The 24,029-nt window shown below is 36.4% G+C and overlaps 6 protein-coding genes across 9 annotated transcripts; 3 read left to right on the forward strand and 3 right to left on the reverse strand.

Moving 5' to 3' along the window:
* Positions 114–2,546, forward strand: LOC104769372. The gene is made up of 3 exons (XM_010493570.2): positions 114–268; positions 865–1,362; positions 1,700–2,546. Exons 1-3 carry the CDS (start codon positions 190–192, stop codon positions 2,224–2,226), a joined length of 1,104 nt encoding a protein of 367 aa, XP_010491872.1. The 5' UTR covers positions 114–189; the 3' UTR covers positions 2,227–2,546.
* LOC104769373 lies at positions 3,088–7,631 on the forward strand. 2 transcript variants are annotated; one of them, XM_010493571.2, is made up of 5 exons: positions 3,088–3,250; positions 3,580–5,324; positions 5,864–5,984; positions 6,544–6,603; positions 6,714–7,631. In XM_010493571.2, the coding sequence occupies exons 2-5, from the start codon at positions 3,634–3,636 to the stop codon at positions 7,470–7,472; spliced, it is 2,631 nt and encodes an 876-aa protein (XP_010491873.1). In that variant the 5' UTR covers positions 3,088–3,250; positions 3,580–3,633; the 3' UTR covers positions 7,473–7,631. The 2 variants fall into 2 exon arrangements, with proteins under 2 accessions (XP_010491873.1, XP_019098050.1); XM_019242505.1 differs by lacking the exons at positions 6,544–6,603; positions 6,714–7,631 and adding an exon at positions 6,138–6,276.
* LOC104769374 (polyadenylate-binding protein-interacting protein 5-like) lies at positions 8,241–9,346 on the reverse strand. Its single transcript, XM_019242159.1, has 2 exons — positions 8,694–9,346; positions 8,241–8,599 (listed from the first exon to the last, which is right to left on the reverse strand). Exons 1-2 carry the CDS (start codon positions 9,039–9,041, stop codon positions 8,447–8,449), a joined length of 501 nt encoding a protein of 166 aa, XP_019097704.1. The 5' UTR covers positions 9,042–9,346; the 3' UTR covers positions 8,241–8,446.
* LOC104769376 (psbP domain-containing protein 5, chloroplastic) lies at positions 10,064–12,279 on the forward strand. 2 transcript variants are annotated; one of them, XM_010493575.2, is made up of 11 exons: positions 10,064–10,170; positions 10,285–10,448; positions 10,680–10,809; positions 10,891–10,940; positions 11,070–11,137; positions 11,224–11,319; positions 11,405–11,464; positions 11,554–11,613; positions 11,709–11,763; positions 11,865–11,914; positions 11,999–12,279. In XM_010493575.2, exons 1-11 carry the CDS (start codon positions 10,070–10,072, stop codon positions 12,095–12,097), a joined length of 933 nt encoding a protein of 310 aa, XP_010491877.1. In that variant the 5' UTR covers positions 10,064–10,069; the 3' UTR covers positions 12,098–12,279. The 2 variants fall into 2 exon arrangements, with proteins under 2 accessions (XP_010491877.1, XP_010491876.2); XM_010493574.2 differs by having other exon boundaries at positions 10,070–10,170; positions 10,279–10,448.
* On the reverse strand, positions 12,427–14,594 carry LOC104769377. The gene is made up of 3 exons (XM_010493576.2): positions 14,338–14,594; positions 13,221–14,074; positions 12,427–13,024 (listed from the first exon to the last, which is right to left on the reverse strand). Exons 2-3 carry the CDS (start codon positions 14,063–14,065, stop codon positions 12,856–12,858), a joined length of 1,014 nt encoding a protein of 337 aa, XP_010491878.1. The 5' UTR covers positions 14,066–14,074; positions 14,338–14,594; the 3' UTR covers positions 12,427–12,855.
* Positions 18,722–24,029, reverse strand: LOC104769378 (protein ANTI-SILENCING 1-like). Of its 2 annotated transcripts, none has more exons than XM_010493579.1 (13): positions 23,599–24,029; positions 22,889–23,254; positions 22,259–22,427; positions 21,311–22,149; positions 20,997–21,023; positions 20,511–20,603; positions 20,326–20,404; positions 20,132–20,222; positions 19,903–20,002; positions 19,681–19,797; positions 19,308–19,392; positions 19,093–19,219; positions 18,722–18,982 (listed from the first exon to the last, which is right to left on the reverse strand). In XM_010493579.1, the coding sequence occupies exons 2-11, from the start codon at positions 23,249–23,251 to the stop codon at positions 19,336–19,338; spliced, it is 1,935 nt and encodes a 644-aa protein (XP_010491881.1). In that variant the 5' UTR covers positions 23,252–23,254; positions 23,599–24,029; the 3' UTR covers positions 18,722–18,982; positions 19,093–19,219; positions 19,308–19,335. The 2 variants fall into 2 exon arrangements, with proteins under 2 accessions (XP_010491881.1, XP_010491880.1); XM_010493578.1 differs by having other exon boundaries at positions 19,093–19,223.

Here is a 24,029-nt window from a genome sequence, read left to right on the forward strand (position 1 = left end):
GGCCCCACGTGGATACGCGAATCACATCAGTGGCATAAACCCGTAAATTGTAGCTAAATCTGTAGGTGTTTTCCAAATTGGGAATCCATATAAGCTATCGCTGGCTCCTGTCCTAACTTCCCCATAAAATTTTATTAACATCTCTCTATCTATCTATCTAAGTCTTTTTACTTACTTTGGTCGTTCACGATGATGGGAAGAGGCAGCCTCTCGTTTCTCTTCGTTCTTCTCATCGCCACCATCACTTCCGTCCTCTGCTTCACTGACGGTAATCACTACATAGACATATATATATACCTTACCACGTTTTAGTATATGTGATTGTATTTTTTTGTGACATATTTCTTTAAAAGCTAAATTTCTGTTTTTTCTATCCAAAGTCTCTAAAGAAACAGTTCAATTCAACAAAAATAGTTTGGTTGTGTAGTGGTCCTAGAGTAATGTTTTGCACCCTAGCTAGCTAGTTTGAACCTTAATTTGAAAAGATGTATGAAGCTTACAAGTTGATCGTAGTTTACGAACGTAGAACTTCATTCCTTATCTCGCTCAATAACAACAACAAACAAATTGGTCGGACTCTGGACCATTGTGTTCTTTTATTATATCGATTATATTGATTTTGTAAGTCGGTTAAGAGTCTAATTTACCTTTATACCCATTTCTGACACAATCACTCTTGACATTTTCAATCAATGACATAAGATGGTCCATTTACGAATTCTCTTTTCTCTTTTAAGACACATCCAACTTTAAACCTACCCCCTGCAGAAAATACTATGTATATAGCACAATAAATAACATGAGCGGTAAATCAAAATTGTGTTCTTAATTGTACTGAGGGCGTTTTTGTAATTTCAAACTCAGGGATGTTACCAAACGGCGACTTTGAGCTAGGACCAAAACCATCGGACATGAAAGGAACGCGAGTGATAAACAAGAACGCAATTCCAAGCTGGGAGCTTTCAGGCTTCGTCGAATACATTAAATCCGGTCAAAAGCAAGGTGACATGCTTCTCGTTGTCCCAGCTGGAAAATTCGCAGTCCGGCTAGGCAACGAGGCATCGATCAAACAAAGACTTAACGTGACTAAAGGAATGTATTACTCGCTCACGTTCAGCGCTGCTAGGACTTGTGCTCAAGACGAACGGCTCAACATATCCGTGGCACCTGACTCTGGAGTTATTCCTATACAAACGGTGTACAGTAGCAGTGGATGGGATCTCTACGCTTGGGCGTTTCAGGCCGAGAGTAACGTGGCCGAGATCGTGATTCATAACCCTGGTGAGGAAGAAGATCCTGCTTGTGGACCACTCATTGATGGTGTAGCAATCAAAGCTCTATACCCTCCTCGACCCACCAATAGTAAGTATCTTATTTATTATATGAACCATATCGAGTTTGTTTATGTCTATTATATTATTATGCCTTGTCATGTTTACAAGTACTGTACATGTCTTATGTCTGAAATAAATAATTAGTCATTTTTAATTCATCAACTATATCATTATATTCAAAATAAATACTTAAGTAAATTTTTGGTTTGGTTAGACATGGTTGGATTCTGTTTATATGTCCACTTGCAGTTATAGTCATCTTGAGTTAGCACTTAGAACATGTGTTTTTTAATAAATTGGTTACATGATGTGACATGTGTTACGGGTGATTAATGGATATGGTTTTTGCTATTAAATTGAAACAGAGAACATATTGAAAAACGGAGGATTTGAAGAAGGTCCCTATATACTCCCAAACGCAACAACCGGCGTTCTGATTCCTCCCTACATAGAAGATGACCACTCTCCTTTACCCGCTTGGATGATCGAGTCCCTCAAAGCCGTCAAATATGTCGATGTCGAGCACTTCTCTGTCCCGCAAGGCCGTCGAGCCGTAGAGCTGGTAGCGGGAAAAGAAAGCGCAATCGCTCAGGTGGCTAGAACCATTGTGGGAAAGACTTACGTGCTTTCGTTTGCGGTTGGAGATGCTAACAACGCTTGCCAAGGATCGATGGTAGTCGAGGCGTTTGCGGGAAGAGACACTTTAAAGGTTCCGTACGAGTCGCGAGGGAAGGGAGGGTTCAAACGCGCTTCTATGCGGTTCGTGGCGGTTTCGAACCGGACAAGGATTATGTTTTACAGCACGTTTTACGCGATGAGAAGCGATGATTTCTCGTCACTTTGTGGACCCGTGATCGACGATGTTAAGCTCCTCAGCGTTCGTAAGCCATAAGATGGTCATTGTTTTATTCTAAAGGTTCTTAGTATTTATTATAAGCAGTGTGGGTTTTTTATATAAATTTCTTAATCTATAGAGCTTTTGAAATGAGATGAGTAATAGTGAAAGGGTGGTGTTGTGGTGTGTAGGGTTTTATAGAAGGCAAAAAAGTCTTGCTTATATCTATTTTCTTGTATGAGAAGGCTGAAGAAATGTTGTCTTTTCTACTATATTTGGGTTGTTTTAAGGAGATGGGATGATTATGAGAATAAAAAGTGTAATACCGTTATATATGTGATACAGAGGAATGAGGATAAGAATCTGCCTTCTAAACTTTTATTGTGTACTACCAATTCGTACATGTTCGGATCAACTCTTTCAAATCACTTTCAAACTGAACTGGTTTGAGAATCATGTTACTAGGCCAAGCAGTGATCGAACTAGCTAGTAAAAGTTAAAACCTATCAAGAAAACCAGATTGAATACCAAGACTAATGTTTTGGTTTGTTCAAGCTATGAGTGTGGAAGCAGAGTGGTTGCATTTATATGGTTGAAAACTTGTGCGTTTACGAACGTTTTTGACTATTTTGATAGCGCGATACGATCATCAAAATTGACAAAATGTATGGAATTCGTGAAAACTCATATCTTTGTAGTTTGTTGTAACATTCGATCTCAGGGACACTTGATGCTTTAATACAGTAAAGCTGAAGGTTAGAAATGTAATTAGCCTTTTTTCATAGTCGATAGAAAAAAGAAAGGACAAAAAGGCTTTTTCATGATTATCCAGTAAACTTGGGAATAAGCCCAATAGCCCAATAATGTGGAATCCACGTCGAACACACAGTTTTCCTTTTTTATCACAAAGCAAAGAAGAGGGGAGAGGAGCTTCAGAATCATCACAAAACGCTCATCCGGATTGGTTCATCTCCCTTCCCCCTAGGGTTTCTTCTTCTCTATTGCGTTCCGCTGAATCTCTCTCTCCATCTACAAGCTCCGGTAGATACGAGGCGATAAGATTGCTCGAACTTATATTCAGGTATGTATCTGTGTCCGCCTTTATCCTCGAGATGCGTCAATGTATGGTTAGGGTTGAATCGTGTTTTTTTTGGGTCTATTGGTTCTTTGTTTCGATACATCTAGTTGAACTCAATTGTCGATTCGGTCTTCTTCATCCTTGTAATCTGTGTTTTAGCTCATCGCCATATATAAGTTTCTGGCGAATTTTCACGTTTCGTCATCATCCCTTTCGATTTCGATTTTCACGGCTTGATTCTCAGATTTAGTTGATTCGGTTGTCTAATTGAGATATCTAACTAGAAGAGGAATTGTTTCTGTAATTTTGACTCTGTTTGTTTTACCTCGCAGCTGTTGAGGTGAATGTTCAAGTCATCTGAAAACTTTTAAAGAAAACGAACTTCGATGGAGATGGCAGAGTTAAATGGGTCGATGCAGCAGCTAGCAGGAAAGCGGAAGTCACCACCTGAGACGACTATTCTTGGTGGTTCTGCATCAGAGGCACCAAACAAGCAGTATAGACCGTGGTTACAGCAACTATCTCCAGCAAGCAATGGGATTCTTCATATTCCGACTAACATGCTTTCTCAAAAGACACTACATTCCCTGATGCATGGCAAGAAAGTGATGCAAACGGATCCACCCCCTCTCCAGAAATCTGCAAAGCCTGTTGTGAACAAGAAACAGTCTATCCCACCTCGAGGGTCGGTGAAAGCGACGGATGAAGTTAATGAGTCTGTGAGGTCTAAACTGAGGGAGTCGTTAGCATCTGCGTTGGCCTTGGTTCATCAACATGATGAATTCCCAAACGGGAAGGAGAATGTAAAGACCGAAGATAATCCTGCGGTGACCACCCAGGAGAATACTCAAAGTTTTAAGCCTGCTTCACCTGCTAGCGTCAGTGCCCCTATAGGAGAAGGGACCGTCATCTCAGAATTGCCCACTGGCGTTGAAAGCTCTGTGCACAAGGACAGTGAGATTCCGATTCCTGTCGACATCAGGATGGAAGATGTTATTCAATCTGATGGACTTAAGTCTCAATATGACGAGGTTTTCCCTCGGGATGATGTTCCTTTTACAGATATTATTTTTCCAAACGATGACCTTTTACATGGTAATGAACTCTCATGGGTTCTGGAACATGTTTCAGATCTTGGCGAGACAAAGGATTTTGGAACCGGTGGTGTAAAGTCTTTTCAGGATCCAAAACTTTTGGCGTCTAAAATTGAAATGGAACTGTATAAGCTATTTGGAGGTGTGAACAAAAAGTACAGAGAGAGGGGAAGGTCCCTCTTATTCAATTTGAAGGATAAGAACAATCCTGAGCTAAGAGAAAGAGTTATGTCTGAAGATATCTCTGCTGAGAGGTTGTGTTCTATGACAGCCGAAGAATTGGCTTCCAAAGAACTTTCTCAGTGGCGTCAAGCCAAAGCTGAAGAGATGGCAGAAATGGTTGTCCTGCGGGATACAGATATTGATGTCAGAAGTCTGGTGAGGAAAACACATAAGGGTGAATTCCAGGTTGAAATTGACCCAGTTGAACGTGGCACGGTAGATGTCTCTGGTGGCATCATGTCACGTAGCAAACGACGACCCAAAGCCAAATCTATTAAAACAACTCTCAAAGATGAGCCAGCAAAAGCTGATAGTGAGAAAGCACACACAACCCTTTCCTCAACTGAAGAGATCGATCCCATGCAAGGTTTGGGGATAGATGATGAATTGAAGGACGTGGAGTTTCTTCCTCCAATTGTATCGCTTGATGAGTTCATGGAATCCCTAGACTCTGAGCCACCATTTGAAAGTCCGCATGGGAATTCTGATTTACAGGTCTCTCTGTCTGAGAAAAGTGATTCCGAAGCTAGGTCAGACTCAAAATCTCCCAAGGAATTAAGTGATAAAAGTTTGCCTGAACCAAAGCCTGAAAAGGTTGATGAAGGGTCCCCAAAGTCTGATGTCAGTGTCAAAGTTGATGACGATGTCTCTAGACTTGAGAAAACTTCTGCACTTAGTGATGTTAAGGAAGAAAGAGCATGGGATGGAATACTGCAACTGAGTATGTCTTCCGTAGTCCCTGTCACTGGCATTTTCAAAAGGTAAGTTCTTATCACCTTACCTAATTTATTCACTATTATATGATTTTTGTGTTACTGTTTCTTTGGGCATAGAAAAATTCTTCTCTATACCAATAGTCTTTATTTCAAGTACTAGTAAACTGTTGCTTGAATTGGAATTGTGTTAGCGATCAATCTCTTTTCTGATTCAACTTGAATGGTATTTGAGTAAAGCTTTAATAAATATATTTGCTAGATTAATTGAATCATCAGCAAGCTATGCATCAGGTGATTAAGGGGGTCAAGTATTCTTGTTAGAGTAGGGGATGCTCTATAGGCCATCCGTAGGTTTAATGTCTCAGTTTACCTTGGTAGTTCCAGAAATCTGTGCAAAACCACCCTGGATATTCTTACTTAATCCAATTTGTAAATTTTATTTAGATTTTCCTCAACTTGAATTTTAGTACAGTCATGACATTGTTTTCTGCTGATATATATATGCTTTCATTGGTTTAACCAAAAAAAAAAGTTGAAAGTGAGTAATGAAATAAGCATTCTCTGACTGGGTTTTTCTATGGCAGTGGTGAGAAAGCAGAGACGAGCGAGTGGCCGGCGATGGTGGAAGTTAAGGGTAGAGTTAGGCTGAGTGGGTTTGGGAAGTTTATTCAAGAGCTTCCCAAGTCTCGAACCCGTGCCCTAATGGTATATAAAGCTTTCTTTTGTTATCACTGTAGTAGCATGACATTGAATAATATCTTGCTTCATACAATAGTAGAAGTAACCCTTTTACGTGTCGTATATATAATCACTTTGTCTCATCTCAAAACTCTTCTGTCTTCTCTTCATGGAATCCAGAAAGCAAAGAGATTACAGTTAAAAACTTCACATGTACGCGTCACAGGAATGTGACACGTTTTATGCAGAGAACCAACTATGGATTGGGTCAAACTTTGTATTAAATTCATCCAAAAAAAGGATGCCAAATCAGTTGTTTTATGTTACTGTGTATGTGTGTGGGGGACATATAGAATACTTCGGGAAATATTACAAAGAATCTTTCGACCCCATACGCAAACATATTCGTTTAAATTTTCATAAAAGTTGACTTTTTTTTTTCACACCCAAACCTAAAAGCATACACTCCTATCACATACATGAAGCAAGAGAAACCTAAAGTTATATTTTTTTGGGTAAAATGACTGAGGTATTTTGTTTGCTTTAATAGGGTTACTTAATTTTTTTTTTCTTTCTCGCATTGCAGGTAATGTACTTGGCTTGTACAGACGGCATTTCTGAGAGCCAGCGTGGCAGCCTTTTTGAGGTAAAGAAAACAAATCTATTTCTTTTATTCTCCTGTACCACCAACACATTTAGAAAACAGAACCATCTCTTTTAAACGTCTCACCTTTTTTATTCTTCTTTTGTTTTAAGGTTATCAATTCCTACGTTGCTGATCAGAGAGTTGGATACGCAGAGCCAGCCTCAGGAGTGGAGCTTTACCTTTGTCCAACACGCGGAGAGTCTCTAGATTTGCTAAACAAAGTCATCTCTCAAGATCAGCTCGATGAGGTCAAGTCTTTGGATACGGGATTGGTTGGAGTTGTTGTGTGGAGACGAGCCGTCGTTCCCAAGCCCGCTTCCGGTTCAAGGCGTCAGTATTCTTCTTCTTCTTCTGGTTCTAAAACCTCTGTTTTTCCTGTAAACAAGAAGCAGAGAGTCAATGTCACAGAGAAACCTCCTGTATTTTCATCAATGAGGAATCATCATCATGGTTATGGACGTGAAGCTGTGAAACATGCTGCTGCTACCGATGATGATGATTTGCCGCCTGGATTTGGTCCTGTAGCTCCGAGAGAAGATGATGATTTACCCGAATTTAACTTTAATTCCTCGGTTGTGCCAGTTTCTTCTCCTCAGCCATTACCGGCTCAGCCTAAGTCTTTGGATCAAGTAAGAAAGCTTATACACAAGTATGGAAATTCTGCAAGCATCAATGATGATGATGACGAGGACGACATACCTGAATGGCAGCCACATGTCCCTAACCACCAGCTTCCACCACCGCCGCCTCCACCCCCTGGATTCAGACCTGAGATGGTTAGACCGCCTCAAGATGGTTGGTGGGATAATCAAAACGGCGGCTCAGGGCAACACTATGATCGGAACCAGTCAAGAAACAGAGGATTTTAATATCTCTGTTGATGGTGTTCTCTGTAATTGTAGTTTTTTTGGGTTTCCTAGTCTCTATTTAGCTTTTCTTGTTCGAAAACTTTCTCAGTATGGAATATGTAGCCATCGTAGAATGCAAAGAAAGTCCCAACTTTTCAAATAAAACATTTCTTAGTTTCCCCCTCAAAAAACAAAATCAACTTTGCTCTGCTTTTATACTCAATACACTATTGATTTGAAGATAAGTACATGATATTACAGACAGATCATGATTTCTACAAACTGTTATTGGAACTATAAACGAATAATTTGTCTTAGTGCTCTTAGATCAAATGTTTAACTTGTTTGACACGTTTGATTGTGGAATCCTGCTCAAATGCCAATTTTTTTGAACATCAAATTTAATCCGGAGATCATTCCACTTCCCTTGAGCACATTAGTTGATTTCCCATCTATTACAAACAACAAATCAGCTATTAAGTGATTCAACTGCTTGTTCCTTTAAACGTGTTTTTAGTTAATTTCTTTTATCCAGTTCACCATAATAGACCTTAAAAATCCTGTCTCATTGCGGTTTTTGCCATTTCAAGAACACATCTATCACCATGAATACCTCTAAAGAGTTTTATTGAAATGAGGCTAATTTAAAAGATGACTACAACAAATCCCTTAAAGGATTTTGTGGCACTATACCAAAATATACATATCATTATCAGTATTATTCATATGAAAATCCAATCCACAGATGGAGCTGCAGATTCAAAAGAGGAGAGTACTCTAATCTGCAGCCTAACAACACACCACTCAGATTTGAACATCCAAAACTATACATTTTTCCCACCACTTACATAGTTACATATCATCAATTCTCTAAAGATAACATCAACTTCTTTGATACTATACCCCCATCATCATTACTGTACTTATTATGGGTATATGCAAACCAAAAAAAAAAAGATAAGAGTAAAAAGCTTCACAACTAAGGATTCATTAGATCAGGCCGATACAGGTGCATTAGTAGGGATAACAGATGATGATGATGCAACGACTTCAGAAGCTTTTGAGGTTGAAGGCCCTGATTCAGAGATATCCCCAATGCCAATATCAAGCGTCTCTGGGAGGTTTTCTTGAGATTCAGTGCTGTATATCTATTATATACAAAGGTTAATCATCAAAATCATCTCTTTCTTAAGATGATCATCACATCAAACAAACTAAGAGACAAACTATGATGGTTTTTACCTCAAGCTGATTCAGCATCTCAATGGTAGCTTCAAGATCACCGTTATTGGCGAGGTAAACATCAGTAATAGACTCTTGTGAGAGACCAGAGAATGTGACTAGAAGGTATTCAATATCCATGTCTATCTCCATCTCTATATCCAAATCATCATCCCTGATCTGCTTGTATGCCATTTCAGAGGATTTATTCGGCTTTGACACTTCAACCCCTGAGAAACTTATCTGCTGCGCAGGGGCCATGGCAAACACCAGACCATCATCATCACCACTACCACCACAATCCATTCTTTTAGAGAGTGGTACATATGATGCTGCATGCGGATTCAATGCAAATGCTCCTGGCTTCATGTTTTTTTATCTTTGCTAATACTGCCACAAAATTGGATTGTAAGAGCCATAAATAACTTCTATAACACGGAAATAAACAAAAACCAAACATCATGTAGATGTAGAGACATATGCTGCAAAAATCAAACAATCTCCAGTTTTGTGTAACAGATGCTATATAATGTATGTAGCGACCTAATCAACACCGACATTTCTATGGCATAGCATAGAGTGTATGAAGAAAAATAAGAAACGGTGTGTATAGAGCGTGACATTAAAATCTTGCGTTATTGCATGAACAAAAAATCGATGTCGGAAAAATACAGAACCAGAGGAGCAAAAACAAAGAGTCTCGACAAAGGAATGATGAGAAGAAGAAGAGTGATTTATATATATGGAGAATCGAAATGGTAAGTCATGTTGACCTTGTCAACGATCTACGCAAAAGGAGAAGAAGAAACGAAACATTAGGGGGAGAGAATATGAGCTTACCAGACAAAAACTAGCGTTGAAGAATTGCACACACAGAGACCTTAATTATGCGATTTATGTGGTAAAAATTATATTATCGTAACGCTAATTATAAAAAGATTAGTGTCCCGTTTACATGATGATGAAGAAGGCTTAGCGTTACGGTCGGGTCTGTTTGGACGCAAGATTATCTTTACCCTTAATCGGAATAGTGGCTAAATCTAATATACGTGGCGACGATCAAGATTGTCATTTTGACACATCTTCTTTGTTACAAAAAGAGTGTCATTTTATGTTTTCAATGTAATTTTAAAGATTAAATTCTCTTTTTTATCCCTATAATTTGAGCTAATTAATTAGAAAGAAAAAAATTTTAGTTTATTTATAAAGTATAAAATAGAAATTTAGAAAATTTTCTTAATTAGTGTGCATTATGTCAAAATAACACTCTTTGTTAAACAGACGGAGTACTAAGGAAATAAACCGGAAATCAAGTTTTCGGATTGAAATTAATTTGGTTTTAGTAAACCGATTGAGAGAAACCGGTTATGAAAGTATCAAAACAAGAAAAAGAGTGAATGGATGAGCCTAAGAAGGAAGAAGAAGTGAAGAAGGAAGCTCCCATAGCCATGGCTCTTCTCTGTCCATCTCTTCCCTCTCCGAATTGTCGTCTTTTCAGGTAACTTTATCTTCTTCTCTTAAATTCGTGTTCCTCTCTCTCTCTCTCCATTGGTTTTGTGTGTTCCGTCGAAAGCTTTTGTGAATTTGGATGAGATTTTGAATTGAGGTGCAGAAGAAGAAGCAGCAACATTTCGAGTAAGTATCACAAGGAGCTGATGATTGCTCGTTCTGGCGTTTCTACGAGATCGATTTCTTCGGAAGAAGGGCTTTCTCGTAGGGATTTGGTTCTGATTGGTCTCTCTTCTCCTTTGTCTATGCTCTTGCCTCTATCTCCTGGTACTGTTTCTTGCTTCTCTTGTTCATCCTTTTTAGTATCCTGTAGCTAAAAAAATCTTGGCTTTTTTTATATACAAGTTAGAGAGAAGGATCAGAGTTGGTTCATGGAAGTAATTGGGAATCTCTTACAGTGTTTAGGCCATTATTAATGTTTCATGTAACTTAGCTTCTGATGTGTATACTATTTTGTTCATTTTCCTGAAACGTTTTGGGTTTTTTTTGTTATTGCAGTCACTTATGCAGAAGAAGACCTGAAAATGGTTGCAGAAGAATTAAAAGTGGGTTCAATGGTGGATGATGTTAATGCTTATTCCTATGCTTACCCATTGGAGTTGCCATCTGAGAAGCTTGTCTTCAAATGGTATTTGCTTTGAAACTTGTGATGTGATGCCTTCTTTATTAGTTCAAGGTGTTATCTTAACTCTTTACATTGATTGTGCAGGGTGGAATCGAGAAAGCCTGAGCGTTACTCTTCAGCTGCACCACTCTCTCGTAAGTTGTTCTATATGCTTCCTTTTGATTCCATGATTTCTGGATGCTTATGATAATGTCCTCTGCTGTATAACGTTATCATATGCATCATCATCAAGTTGTGACTTAATCTGTTTCAACTGGTCCCAGCTGATGCACGTCTACGCATTGTTTCTGAACGAGTTGACCTCATCGACAACCTTGTAATTTCTATTTCGGTAAGTTCTGGTGTTTCCCACTTACCGTAAGACTGCTTTTCGTTGCTAGCTTTTTTGCGATATGTCTTTTATGGTTCTTGATCCAGATAGGTCCCCCAAACTCGACATTAAAATCAAAAGAAAAGAATACATGGGCAGCTAAGGAAGTTGCTGACTCTGTCTTGTCTGATAAGTCAGCATTGGTAAGTAACCCTTCTAACATGAAGCACCATCAGAATATCAATTTGTCCTTTTTCTCAAACGTTAAACATACGTTCAAATGAGCAGCGTGTCACCTCAAGTCAGCGTCTCGAAGAGAGCTCGGTTCTTGATGCACATGCTACTGATGTTAGTATAATATTCCATTACAAACTATATAACAAAGTAAAAAACTTTTATTACAAAACTCGTAGCCCTCATATGTATTCTATATGCAGATTGATGGGGAGCCTTACTGGTACTATGAGTACCTTGTTCGCAAATCACCAACTAAAATTGTAACTCTCTCTAATTCTGAGAAGATTCTTCTTTGTTTAAAGACTTAAGGGGTTTGGTTATGATAAAACTTATTGGCTTTGCTATATGTTGGCAGGCTGAAGCATCAAAGCTTTACAGACACTATATTTCTTCAACAGCTGAACGTGATGGTAAACAACTTTTCACAAGGGGATTGATTGAGATTCAAAGTTTGGAGTTTGTATAGCCTGACTTAAAGTCATAACATTTACCTGAATCTCACTCATTGCAGGGTACTTATACACCATAAACGCTTCAACCCTTGGCAAGCAATGGGACAAGGTACAAACTTGTATCCTCTACTCTCTGTATATCTATTGTGTCAGTGTGAAGATGTCTGATTCTGAGGGTTTGTGTAAAATGCAGATGGGACCGGTGTTAGAAAGAACAGTAGAATCCTTTAGGCTTCTTCCTGCTACTGATAGTTATGTTCCTCCATACAAGGATCCATGGAGGTTTTGGTGATGCTTCCATCTACCTCAGCTTTTCATCAAAAATGCTTTTTCGAAATTGTTGTTAATTTTGATAGGAGAGGTTATGAGAGTTGTTGTAACAGATATGAGCTAAACGAAGTAAATGTATTGTTCACAGTCAAATGTATTGAGAGTCGAGATATATATAACATATGCATCACTTGCATTCTTCTTCTAAACTCATTAAACTGGTATCCAAGGAATTTTATGCATATGTTCTTCGAAATAAGAATAAACTAATATCAAATCAGGTTTATTATTATATGATATACACAAAAGAGAGAACAAAAAGGTAGAGAAACTTTCTTCATAACAACAGTACCTCCTTTCATGGGTGGGACTTGTACATTGACGACCACTGTCTCTTTGGATTTTCAGGGTAGCATAAAAAATGAACAAATGAAAAAGAGAGAACCGGAGGGGAGCCACATAAACCGGCTTCTACCTTCCTCTTATAAAAATTAAGATTATCATATATGAATAAATGAACCATAAACTTATAAAAATATCCATAACAATAGCCATAAGCCCGATCAATCACCCACCAAAACCATGAAAGATGAGACCAAAAGTATTTTTTTTGTTAGGTAGCAGAAGCACAAGAGCAATATACAAAAACGATCATCCATGGCCGCCTCGGCTTAAAGAAACCAACAGCTCTTTTCTCTTGAACAGATGATCAGCTCAAGCTTCTACTTTTCCTCTTTTCTTGGACTCAAATCGATCATGGAAATGGTGAGCGCATTGGAGTCAGCCCACAGTGAAGAACACACCGTTACTCGTCTTTTTAGACAGGTCCTTGTCTGAAGACGAGACAGACTTGATTGTGTCTTCATCTTCTCCTTCTTCATCCTCCAATTCCTCATCCCGGTATATCTCCTCTGAACGGCACTCACTACTGCAGAACGCTTTGTATCCTCTGAAAACCAAAACCAGGACATTGTTATATAACAAGACAGTTTCAATTGTTTGCGATTTGGTTAAACTTGAACCATATTAAGCTATGCACTTTAGATATCTAACAACTGTTAAGAACATAACTTTCCATTTCTAAGTTCACTCTTCTGCAAAGTAACACTAAGGTTCATTAGAGTTGGAACAGAAGAAGAGAGTACCTGTACATGTATATCTCTTTCCCCAAACCCAACTTCTTGTTACAGCCGTAGCAGACGCTCAAGAAGTCACTGGGAGGTAACACATCAATAGGTGTTGTCAAGTCAGGAGAAGCAATTGTAAAAATGCTCTCTTTCTTGTTTCTGCAACAATGGTTCTTCGACTCATTGTGCTCTACGGACTCCAGAACCTGATCCCCGTAAAAATGGGTGGTTTTGGGGTTAGGACCATGTTGAATTACACAAGTGTAGTCCTCTGAGATCTCAATGTCACTTTCAGTACTCCCATTAACTGATCCTGGCGCTTCCTCTATCACCTGACAAGCATTGTTGTCCACACTGGAGTTCCCAACAGCATCGACCACATCAATCACATCATGTCCAATCTCAAAAACAACATTGGACATATCATTCTTGGGCATCAAAGCTTTAGCAAAAGGCTGAGAGAGCAGATGAGGATTCTGGTTTCCACTTCTCATCAAAGACCCAAAGATTATGTTTTTACTATCAACTGATGGTAAAACAATCCTTGATGATGAGTCAGTGTGATGGTCATCATCATCAAGAGAATGCAGAATGCTCAAGCCTACTTTACCAGAATCCCAGCTCTTTTGTTTCCCTTTCCAGATTGATCTTGAAGAAGAACCACCAAAGGGATTCCCAAAACTGGAGAACAATCTGAAATCCAAAGGAGAAGTTGGGCTCCAAGCAGATTCATAATCAGATGGACACTTGCCTTCAAAGACACCAGAGATGAGTTTGTTGTGGCTCTTAATCCCTGACAACACCGGTTTTGTTGAATAGTAATCGAAACCAGTGGCCATTTGATAGTTTGAATGCTGAGACATGAGATTGATCTGTAACCTCAAAAACAAAACACAAAAAAAACAAATGTTAAGCTTAAAGCAATGATCGAAGGACTCCATGGGATTGAACAAAAAATAAAAAACCAAACTTTGATATTTCAATAAGTTAAAGCAACAATCTTTGGAACCCAAATGCAAAAGGGAAAGATCATCAGAGAGCAAATATCATAAGACACAGATTACTTATAAATCGATTAGGAGCTGAAATCTATGAACTTTCAAAGAGATTCAAAGTAGAAGAAATTGAAAGAGACCTGGGTTTCTCAGGGACTTGTTCTTGCTTGTGAGATGAACTTGAAGGATGGAAGATTGAAGAAGAAGCAAAGAAGAAATTGCAAGAGAGAAGAAATAAGACAATGAGAGAAGTCTTTCGTCTATATCTGTGCAAGTCTTGTGAGGTACTCTTCTCTCTCTCTCCTCAAAATCAGCGTATAGCAGTGAGCTTCACAGTCTCTCTCTTCTCTTTCTATCGGATTCACGTTTTAAGTTCTCTCTGAAAATGTAAGAAGCAGTGTAGGGTCTTTTTAGAAAAAGAACAAATTAACTTTCTTGACATATTTAATTTTGCATTTAAAAGGTTTAAACAAATAAATTAATAAAGAAAATATATTATAAATGGTAATAGATTTTTGTTGAAAATGGCTGCAAGTGTGACAGAATAAAAATGATAGCTCTTCTCTGACGAAAATTCTTCACTCTTTTTCTTTGGTTTGGCAGATTTTGCCTTTCTTTTTCTTTTTCTTTTTTTAAACTAAAAATTGTAGTGTGTTGTTTAGTATGATTATTATAAATGATGGAAGGATATTAATTTGTAAGTTTGATCAAATTTGTTTACTCTTTATTTGGATTACTTGTTAATTAACATTCTATAAAAAACTAAGTTATTTTATTATATTTACGATAATTTTTACAGAAAAAAGAATGATATGATTATTTCATAAATTAAAAATTCAATTGTTATAATCTGAAAGTAACTCTTTTAGTAATTGAAACTTGACGACAAAAATAAATTATTACAGATTTAAAATATATTTCACTTTTTTATATAGATCAATAAAATAAACATAGAAAAGTATTGTTATAATAATTTATGATCGTTTTATCATTAAAAAAGATACACTATTGTTTCATTAATTAAACATACTTAAATCGATCGCCATAATTATTTGTTACAATTTACAATGATAGCTTTAAATTATACAAACTTCACAACAAAAAAATTAGTGTAAACTAAAAGTAAACGTGATATTTATGTAAACACATAGAATAAAAACAAAATAATATACTATTAATATTATACATTGATCAAAAGTTATTTCACGTTTTGCATTTAATAAATTTTACTAATCATTTATTGGAAAAACAATGTGATTTTGTATTTTAAAACTTTATGGCTTAAGTTTTATTTTCTTTTTTAAACAGTGTATGTATTATTTACAACTACGAAGTTTGATAAAAAATTTGTAAAAATTAGTCTAAGATTTATGTTATTGATATATTGATTATTCGGTTAATTAACTTGCCGTAATCTGTAGTTTTTTTTTTTTTTTGAAAAACCATATGCTTCATTCCATTAGAATAGAACACCACATACAAGGTAAGAGACAAAGTTTAAATAACAACAAAGGTAGGCAATCACCAAAGCCAAAATAACAAAGATACATCAAGTAGATAGTGACCGTAATCTGTAGTTATTTCGTCAATTTAGTTTGTAATCATTTTATTAGTCATAGTTATTTAAAAATATGTGAGTTCGTCATATATACTTTAGAGTGTAAAATTTTGATTATATTTTTCAGATGTACATTAATTTTGAATATGATACATGCCAAGACTTTGTAGACTCTTTAATATCAACAAGTAAAAAGAACTATTTTGTTTAACATTTAAGAAAAAAAAGAATCCAGAGTATCATCATAATTTTTGTATTAAAAAAATTTATTGTGAAGAGTTTCATTACCTTATAAACAACTATTACCTTTCAAAATTTAGCATTTTTCTTTTTGTGAAAATAACATTCTCCTTTTGTATTCAGCCAATGCGTCACTTTGATTTTATTTTCTGTTGAAGGACCCTATGCGTCACTTTCATCTGTGTATATATAAATTATATCATATAATAATATTAACCAGTCAAATTCCATAGACTGTTTGAAGATTTTATAGCTTTTTGTTAGAACATATAAAAAAAAAGGAGGGTGTCACATGTAAACCATTTCTTAGAGTAAAAAGTGAAATAGGGAGGAAAAGTAATTAATTTATCATCTAAAAATTAATTTGAAAATACAAGTTCTTATAAGATTTATCAGTGGAATGTGAGTTTATTTATCATCAAATACTAAGTTCTTATTTTTCTTTTTTTTCTCCTGAGTAAATTATGTTTCACGTATAGTGTATTTTATCTCTCTCTTCTCTCTCTCAAGTCTCAAAGTCCCAGTTATGTCGACATTATATAATTACTAAGGTGTCAGAATCTACAAGAAAGAAATAATGAAATTACAGTTGGTTTAAATACCAAATATAAAGAAGGGTTCCCTTACAGAGCAATTATATATTTTTTGTCCTTTTTCTTCCTGTGGTCTACTTTTGCTTTTACATTATGTCATAATACCATATTTTTTTTTTTTTTTTGCTTTCTTTCTCTAACCTGTCACGATAAAAATTACCCTATAAGGCTACAATAAATAATTCTATTCGACAAAGAAAAAAATGAAAGACATTTCTTGGCAACTCAAAATCTTTCTCATGTCACCATATCTGTATTTGGTATTTATCTTTTCTAGTTATATATATAAATATGTTTTTGTTAAATACACTTTAATTTTTGGTATGAATGTCATCTAACAACCATATTTCGGCATGTTTTTTGCCTGATAGTTATATATTTCTCTTACGGTATTAACTTTAGAAAGCTAGCTAATTTTCATGAATACATTTTTATTTTTCTCAGCAATATCAGTTCATAGTTATACTCAATTAGTCAATTTTTTAAAAGGGATCATAATCACCATATTTACGGTAGTTGCGCTAAAACAAATGTGGGTTGAAGAACTAGTGTCTAGTGGGGTCTAATCCAATTCAGTAAATATCAAACTAGGTGTGGATCATGACCTTTTTTGACCTATATATGATCTACCCTACCAAAGTCACGCTAAAATATATATCAAACATAATTGTATTGTTGCTTTCATTTGGTAAACTAGCTGCTGCAAAAATCCTAACTTATGTTAAAACCAACCTTTACAAACGAATACTGATTTAAAAAAAATTATTGAATAGCAAATTACACGGTCCAAGAGAAGTTTAGTACAAATTAATTTTGGAATCGAAAAGAATATAATGTCATATAAACAAATTAATAGAAATTAAAAAAAAAAAAGTGAAAAAAGTTGAAAACTGTAACACGTTGACGGTCTGGTCTGCAAGGAAACGGGGTCACATTAAGCGGATGGGCTTAGAAGAGAGACCCTAAGACCAACTTTTTTGAGTCAGTCATCCAGTTGACCGTCAAGATTTGTTGTCTGCGTGGAACTCACTCTATACGCACGCGGACTCAAGTCACCATGACCTGTACCTACCTACCACAGTACTGAACCCATACATACAAGTTATATAAACGTTAACGCATCTTTAGCCATCATTACTCCTCTTTCTTTGTCGTTTTGCGCTGACTCAGATTTCTCCCTTCCGACGACACGTGGTAACTTGAGTTTCTCCACACGTGCGAAGGACTTGTCTTTAAAACGGTGCGTTTTATCTGTTTTAATTTGTTTATTATTCATACGCATTCCCCAAAAATTCCTTTTACTGTATTTTATTACAACACAAATTAAAATATTACGGAGTATTTTAAATTTTAATTTAAAACTATAGGCCAAGACGGGGTTTTTGAGAAGGTTTGTGTGCATAATATAATATATATATATAAGTGTGTCTGATAATTCCTAATTATTTGAATAGTACAACTTTCTCATATGTCGATCGTTTATATAATTAAGGCTGATTATTATTAGTAATTACGTCTTTCGAAAATATTGGAGGCAGGATGAGAAGGAGAACGTCGTGGAGATTGTACGTTCGTTCATATGATGTGTTGTCGGTGTTTTCTGTTTTTCACCACTAAAAAAAGAAATATATCTATACATATATTTACCTTCTTGTTTCCTTTCATATTATTACTTTCTCCATTATATCATATGCTTATAGTTTTCTTAAGAGAGGTTGACACTAATTCTATTTGTACCGTAAAAAATTATAATTGTCTTTTTCTTTTGTATTCAAAATATAGTATAATGTGAATGAAAGAATTGAATTATATTACCAAAGTAGGTTCCCGAATAAGATGTCTAATACACACATGTCAAAGATAAATTATTGAGATTAGCATAGCACTTTACAACACACTATTATCTAATTTCTGAGACAGTATATAAGACATACGCCGCAATAATACTAATAAAATTGCAAAAGAAAATAGAAAAAACTTAAAAAAGGAAAAACGAATTAGTGAAGTGAAGTAACATTTATTAGGTTTTAAAAGAATTTTGTTTTTATATAGTTTGGCGAGCCCCACTAAGGGAGATACTAAGGCCCACATTCAAGTGGATGGAAGGAAGGAGTCGAAAACTCTTTTTCCAGATGACAAGGGGAGAGTGACATTTAGTGGTGAAAGCGAAACAACTAGGCTATAAAAGGGTGCCTTGTCATAAAGAACTTGTTTTAAAACCAAACCCCCTCTCTACAAGTCACAAAGAATACGCATTTTTTACAAGTCACATTAACTCTCTTCAACCTTACCTGACCAACACAAAAGTTTAGTATATAAAAGAAAATATGACCCTTGGAAAAAATATTTAACCACAAAAGGGTCGTCCCATTGAGTATGTTCTTCTTCCTAAACCTAAACACAAGCAAGAAAGAAAGATCGCAATTGGAAACTAGGAATCTGCAAATTTTGATTTGAATAACATTAAAAATTTGTTTTTAAATGTAAAGAAACCAGGTGTTTACCGAGTCAAGATTGGTGGATTCGATGCCATGAAATTTGTTAGTACAATACCAAAATTCTTTAGTAACCGTCTTTTAAGGCCAAAAGAGAGCTTGTGTTCTTCCTTCTAATCTACATTTGATGATGTTTCTGTCTGATGCAAAGAAAGGTAAGTTATAATTTGTTTCTCTTACCTGATAGACATGTTCCTCAAGTGGTAAAAAGAGTTAATACTTACACGAGAGAACGACACGCTGATTCTGAAACTAAGGAAGTTTAGGCTTGAAGTTAATCCGCAGCGCCTTCATCTCCTCCAATTGCCGCTACAAGGGTTAATAAAGATTCATTTATTATTTCTAGAGGAGTTGAAGAACACACTGATAACTGTTAATGAATCAGAGAGCTGAATATATACCAAAAAAAACCAAAAATGTTCCGGTTTCACATCAGTTGAATGTATATATAAGTTCACAGCCCATACGATCCCATGGCCAATGAATTATAACCATTTAAACGATTCTGGTTTCTTTTCCTTGTGGAAGAAAATACACTTTTTCCAAACTGAATCTTAAGCTTTCGGTCAAATAGTGGTAGACTATAAAATCTAATACCTTAGATACGCTTTCAGACGCGTGCTCATGTCTAGCTTGGTGCAAGCACCATTCCATGGCCATGTCAAATTCAAGGTTGTTTGGCTGAGAACAATGTGATGTAGCCACGGCATCTCTCTGGAAAAACATATATAGACGAAAGAGCAAGAACATCGGTAAAGGAACTATGCATTTTTTACTTGTGTGTTCCTATGCAAGGGGCAAGGACAATGGAAATAATACCATCTCTCGTCGCGTTTGAGTTTTGTGTAGTTTAATATGGCCGGAGAATGATGGCGGCTTCCCTGGTGGAGTAATCTTAGCAAAAGAAGCAACAAGGGTCCTGTTGAGCAAAAAAGGCACAGAACAGATTTCTCAGATGAAAGTATGCCAATAAATGGCACAAGACAGATTTCTGCAATTTATCATAGGAAGCTTAGAGAAAAAGCAGAATATCCCATGAAAGGTTTACCTCCCATTTGATAGCAACAAGCATCCCTCATCTAGTTTTCTAATCACTCTTTCTGCTACTTCTCTTGTCTTGAAAAGGACCAAAGCTTCACCTGTATATCAAACAATATGAGATGCCATAGTAAAGCTCCTCATTCCATTTCAGGTATGTGAGAATCATAGATTAAAAGCCCTGTGAGTAAAATGATAGCTTACCAATATGAGGAGTAGTGACTGATGTACGCTCTATCATCCTCGCTTCGCATTGCTCGTTCAAAGCAGAATAGACTATATCCTGAAATACAATTCATAAATTTCTTAGACATAGTAAATCAGGAAACAACTGCATTACATAAGGGTACAAAATATATTTTAAAAGATTCCTAAATAAACTGAGATACCTCCACTTCATCAGATGTAAAAGTAGCATCCAAGTTTTGAAGAAGTACCACAGTCCCTTTTTTTTCTGCATCCCTCATACTTTCCTCCCAAGGCTGGACATGGTTAAGACAAATTAAAAAGTCAGTCCAAAGGTGAACCCAAAAGGTAATTTCTGAAACGACGACATACAGAATCTGATAACCATCCAGACTAGCTAGAAGAGTCTGCAATGGCCAGCCAAAAATAACAGGTGTGGATATTCAATAAACAATTTGAGTGCCGATGTCAAAGTAAACAACTGCCTTTCTAGAACATAGAAACGATCAAGAAGAAAAAGTACTTTCTGATTAGCATATGAACGAGTCATTAACAATTCACTATAAAAGAATTAAACAGGTCACCCTACTTACATCACAAAGAACAAGTATGTCAAACACGAACAATGAAGGCAACCAAAACGAACATTTATAGAAACTGGCGTGCAAAAAGAAGGGAAAAATACTTACGAGATTCCGGAGCCATTTAATTTTCTCCTGAGATCAATAAGAAGGAAACAAAAATCTGTCAGACGAACCTCAATGTTAACAAGCACCATAATATGATGAGAAAAATGACAGAACATCACTACAACACTACAACATACATAGTGAAGGACTGTACAACAAAACTGCTACTTTTAGAATTGAGTTCGTACAAAACCCACATCCTTGCATTTAAAGATCTTACAACACGCTCTCACTGAAACCTCATTAAGCAGCCAGTTCAAAACCAATGTAAACCAAATCATATCGCAAGAATTGCATAGTAAATATAAACTTACAGCATCCGGCCTTCGGCTCACTTCAGTTACTTGATAATTTCTTTCATTATCAACCGCCAACAACTTGTCCTCAGCACGTCCAAAGCTGGACTTCTTGGATAAAACTTTTTCAGTTACAATTTTTGTATTTTTTCCTTCAGATACTGACTCTCCCAGATCTCGCTTCTTAACAAAGCTGGGCTTCTCGGGAGGGACTTCCTCTATAGTCGCTTTGTCTCTAGGTCTCTTAAAAGACGATGTATCCTTTTTACCATCAGAAGTATTGTGCTGCAAAATGGTTGTATTCCGTCTAACAGGAACTGTAACAGAACTATCTAGTTTCTGTTTCTTCAGAGGCCTGTCATCCAATCCATTCGGCTCTTCACAATATCTTTCTTCAGTGGGAAAAGATTTTTGTTTAGTCAACTGTCTTTTAACATCATTTACTTGAGCTTTCTTGGATGTGGAATGAATAATCCTGGAGCCAGAAGCTTCACGAGAGTTACTATATCTTTCTTCTGCAGGCATAGACTTTTGTTTAGTTAACTGTTTTTTAACTTCACTTTCTTGAGCTTTGCCATCACAATGATTTCCCCTAAATCCAGAATCCTTGTTAGACCTTTCTTCTGCAAGTGTAGATCTTGGTGTAGCCAGTTGATAGTGACCTTTTTCTTTTTCTTTGCCACCTTTACTGCCTTCTTTACAGTCAGACGATTGAAATGATTTGTCTTTAATTTTCCTAACCGAATCACTAGCTAAAGGACCATTTGGCTTCAAACTATCTGAATTCCCATCTGCTTTAATTTTCTGCACAGCAGTTGCTTCTTTCTCACAACACGCTCTGTTAAAGAGAAATTTAACTGCAAGAATTAGAGTGAAAATAAGATATTACGTAAATAAAGAATCAAGATGGCAATTGATCACATAGTAGAATGTCGAAGCTAGCAACTGAGATCAAACAAACTGTACCGTCAACTCCAGCAATTTTATCATCAATCGTATCCACAATTTTGCAACTTCCAACATCAAATGCTCGGCGAAACACGAAGTCCGATGAGCTGATCTCTTCATCCGAGGGTTGTGGATTTCTTTTGTCCTTTGAAATGCATAGAACAGAGCATTTTCCACCGATTGCTTCCTAGTGGAAAAAGGTTATATCAGTATTCAAGCAGGTGTGATTTACTAAGTAATACCTAGCACTACGCACAATGGCACATAATTTAAAACGACCTTTTCATAAAAAAAGTGATGCAACACCACTTGTAACAACGATAGAAACCAACAAATGTAACTGCTACACATATTTCAGTTCGGGAATCCTCAGAAGAGAGTGCGGCTATATGTTGGAGTAAGATCTGTGTCAGGGTTATAAAAGACAACAAAACAAAGCTACTTGGAACACATGTTTTGGTGAACAGAAAACATGTTATCCTACTGCAAAGAATACAATATTCACCAAAACAGAAGTGGAAAAACAATAAACTCTATCTGCAACATTATATGAGATGCATATCAATAAAAAATGCCAAAACATGCTCAACAAGTCACATGGAGAATGAAAACTCAACATAGTATGCTAAAGAAGAATCAATTACTTACCAATTCGTTGATATTAGCAAGGCCGCGACCTTCACCCGATGCCAAAAACAGTTCATTTGCAAGAACATCTGGGACTCCTTCAAGATACGGCAAAATCTCAGAAGGTTTAAAGAACCAGAGAAGTTTGACTTTCCTTGGGATTTGCTTATTAGCGTGTTCCCAAATCTTTATGATCTTGCCAACGAAAGGTTCAGTAGAGTCTGGTTCACTGGAGTTACCAACTAAAACACAGTCATAAAGATGGTATTCATCGCCGTCATAAGTGAATGATTCATAGAACTGAACATCTTTATTTCTCCCGCCAACACTTTTCTTCTTACCCCACTTAAACTCTAACCCTTCAGATCCTATTGATTCTTCCATTCTCTGTGCAGAGCCAAGAAATCACCATGTAACTTAATTAAATAGTAACACCAAAAGACACAGAAAAGGAAAACACTGGATCAAATCAAATCAGTCCCATGAATCAAGTCTCAATCAATGATCTACCCATATATCCCAATCAATCAAACCCTAAAACACTCCTATCAGATCCACTGGTAAAAGAAGGCAAACAGATTCATCTTTCAATTGAAATCATTCCTCAACAGCAACCAGTAGAATAGTAGATAATCGTGTTCAAGTCAGCAAAAAGGCGATTCAAAAAAAAAAAAAAAAGCGAAAATTGCATTAGATACAATGTAGGCGGAGATAAGCTTTCGTGTTCATACCTTATCACTGAAGAGGTAAGAGATCAGTTTACTACAGCTTTCCGAAGCCACACCACCGAACAAGAAAGAAAGAAAAAGAAAGAAAAAATTCGAACCGGAGAAACCAATGGTTGAAATCAGAAGCAACGCGAGTTCGATTAGGTTAAGATGAAGAGAAATTGAAGAAGCCCAGTTTTTTTTTTAATCGCGCAGAGGGAGAAAGAAAAAAAAGAGAAAACCCTAAATCCTCGTTTCACGGGTTACTTCTACAGTCTCCTCCCTCACTTTAATCTGTCGCTCAAGTTCATCATCTTAGGAAAATTCAAAATCAAAATCTCAAACGAAGCAATTTCAATTTTGGTCGGAGATTGTTGCAGTTTTCCAGAGAAAACGGTAATTTTAGTTCATCAGAGCGTTCTCTTCTCTCCCATTCCCCTTTTTTTTTTTTTTTT

This window comes from Camelina sativa, chromosome 20 (assembly GCF_000633955.1).
Source record: "Camelina sativa cultivar DH55 chromosome 20, Cs, whole genome shotgun sequence".
Classification (NCBI taxonomy): Eukaryota; Viridiplantae; Streptophyta; class Magnoliopsida; order Brassicales; family Brassicaceae; genus Camelina; species Camelina sativa.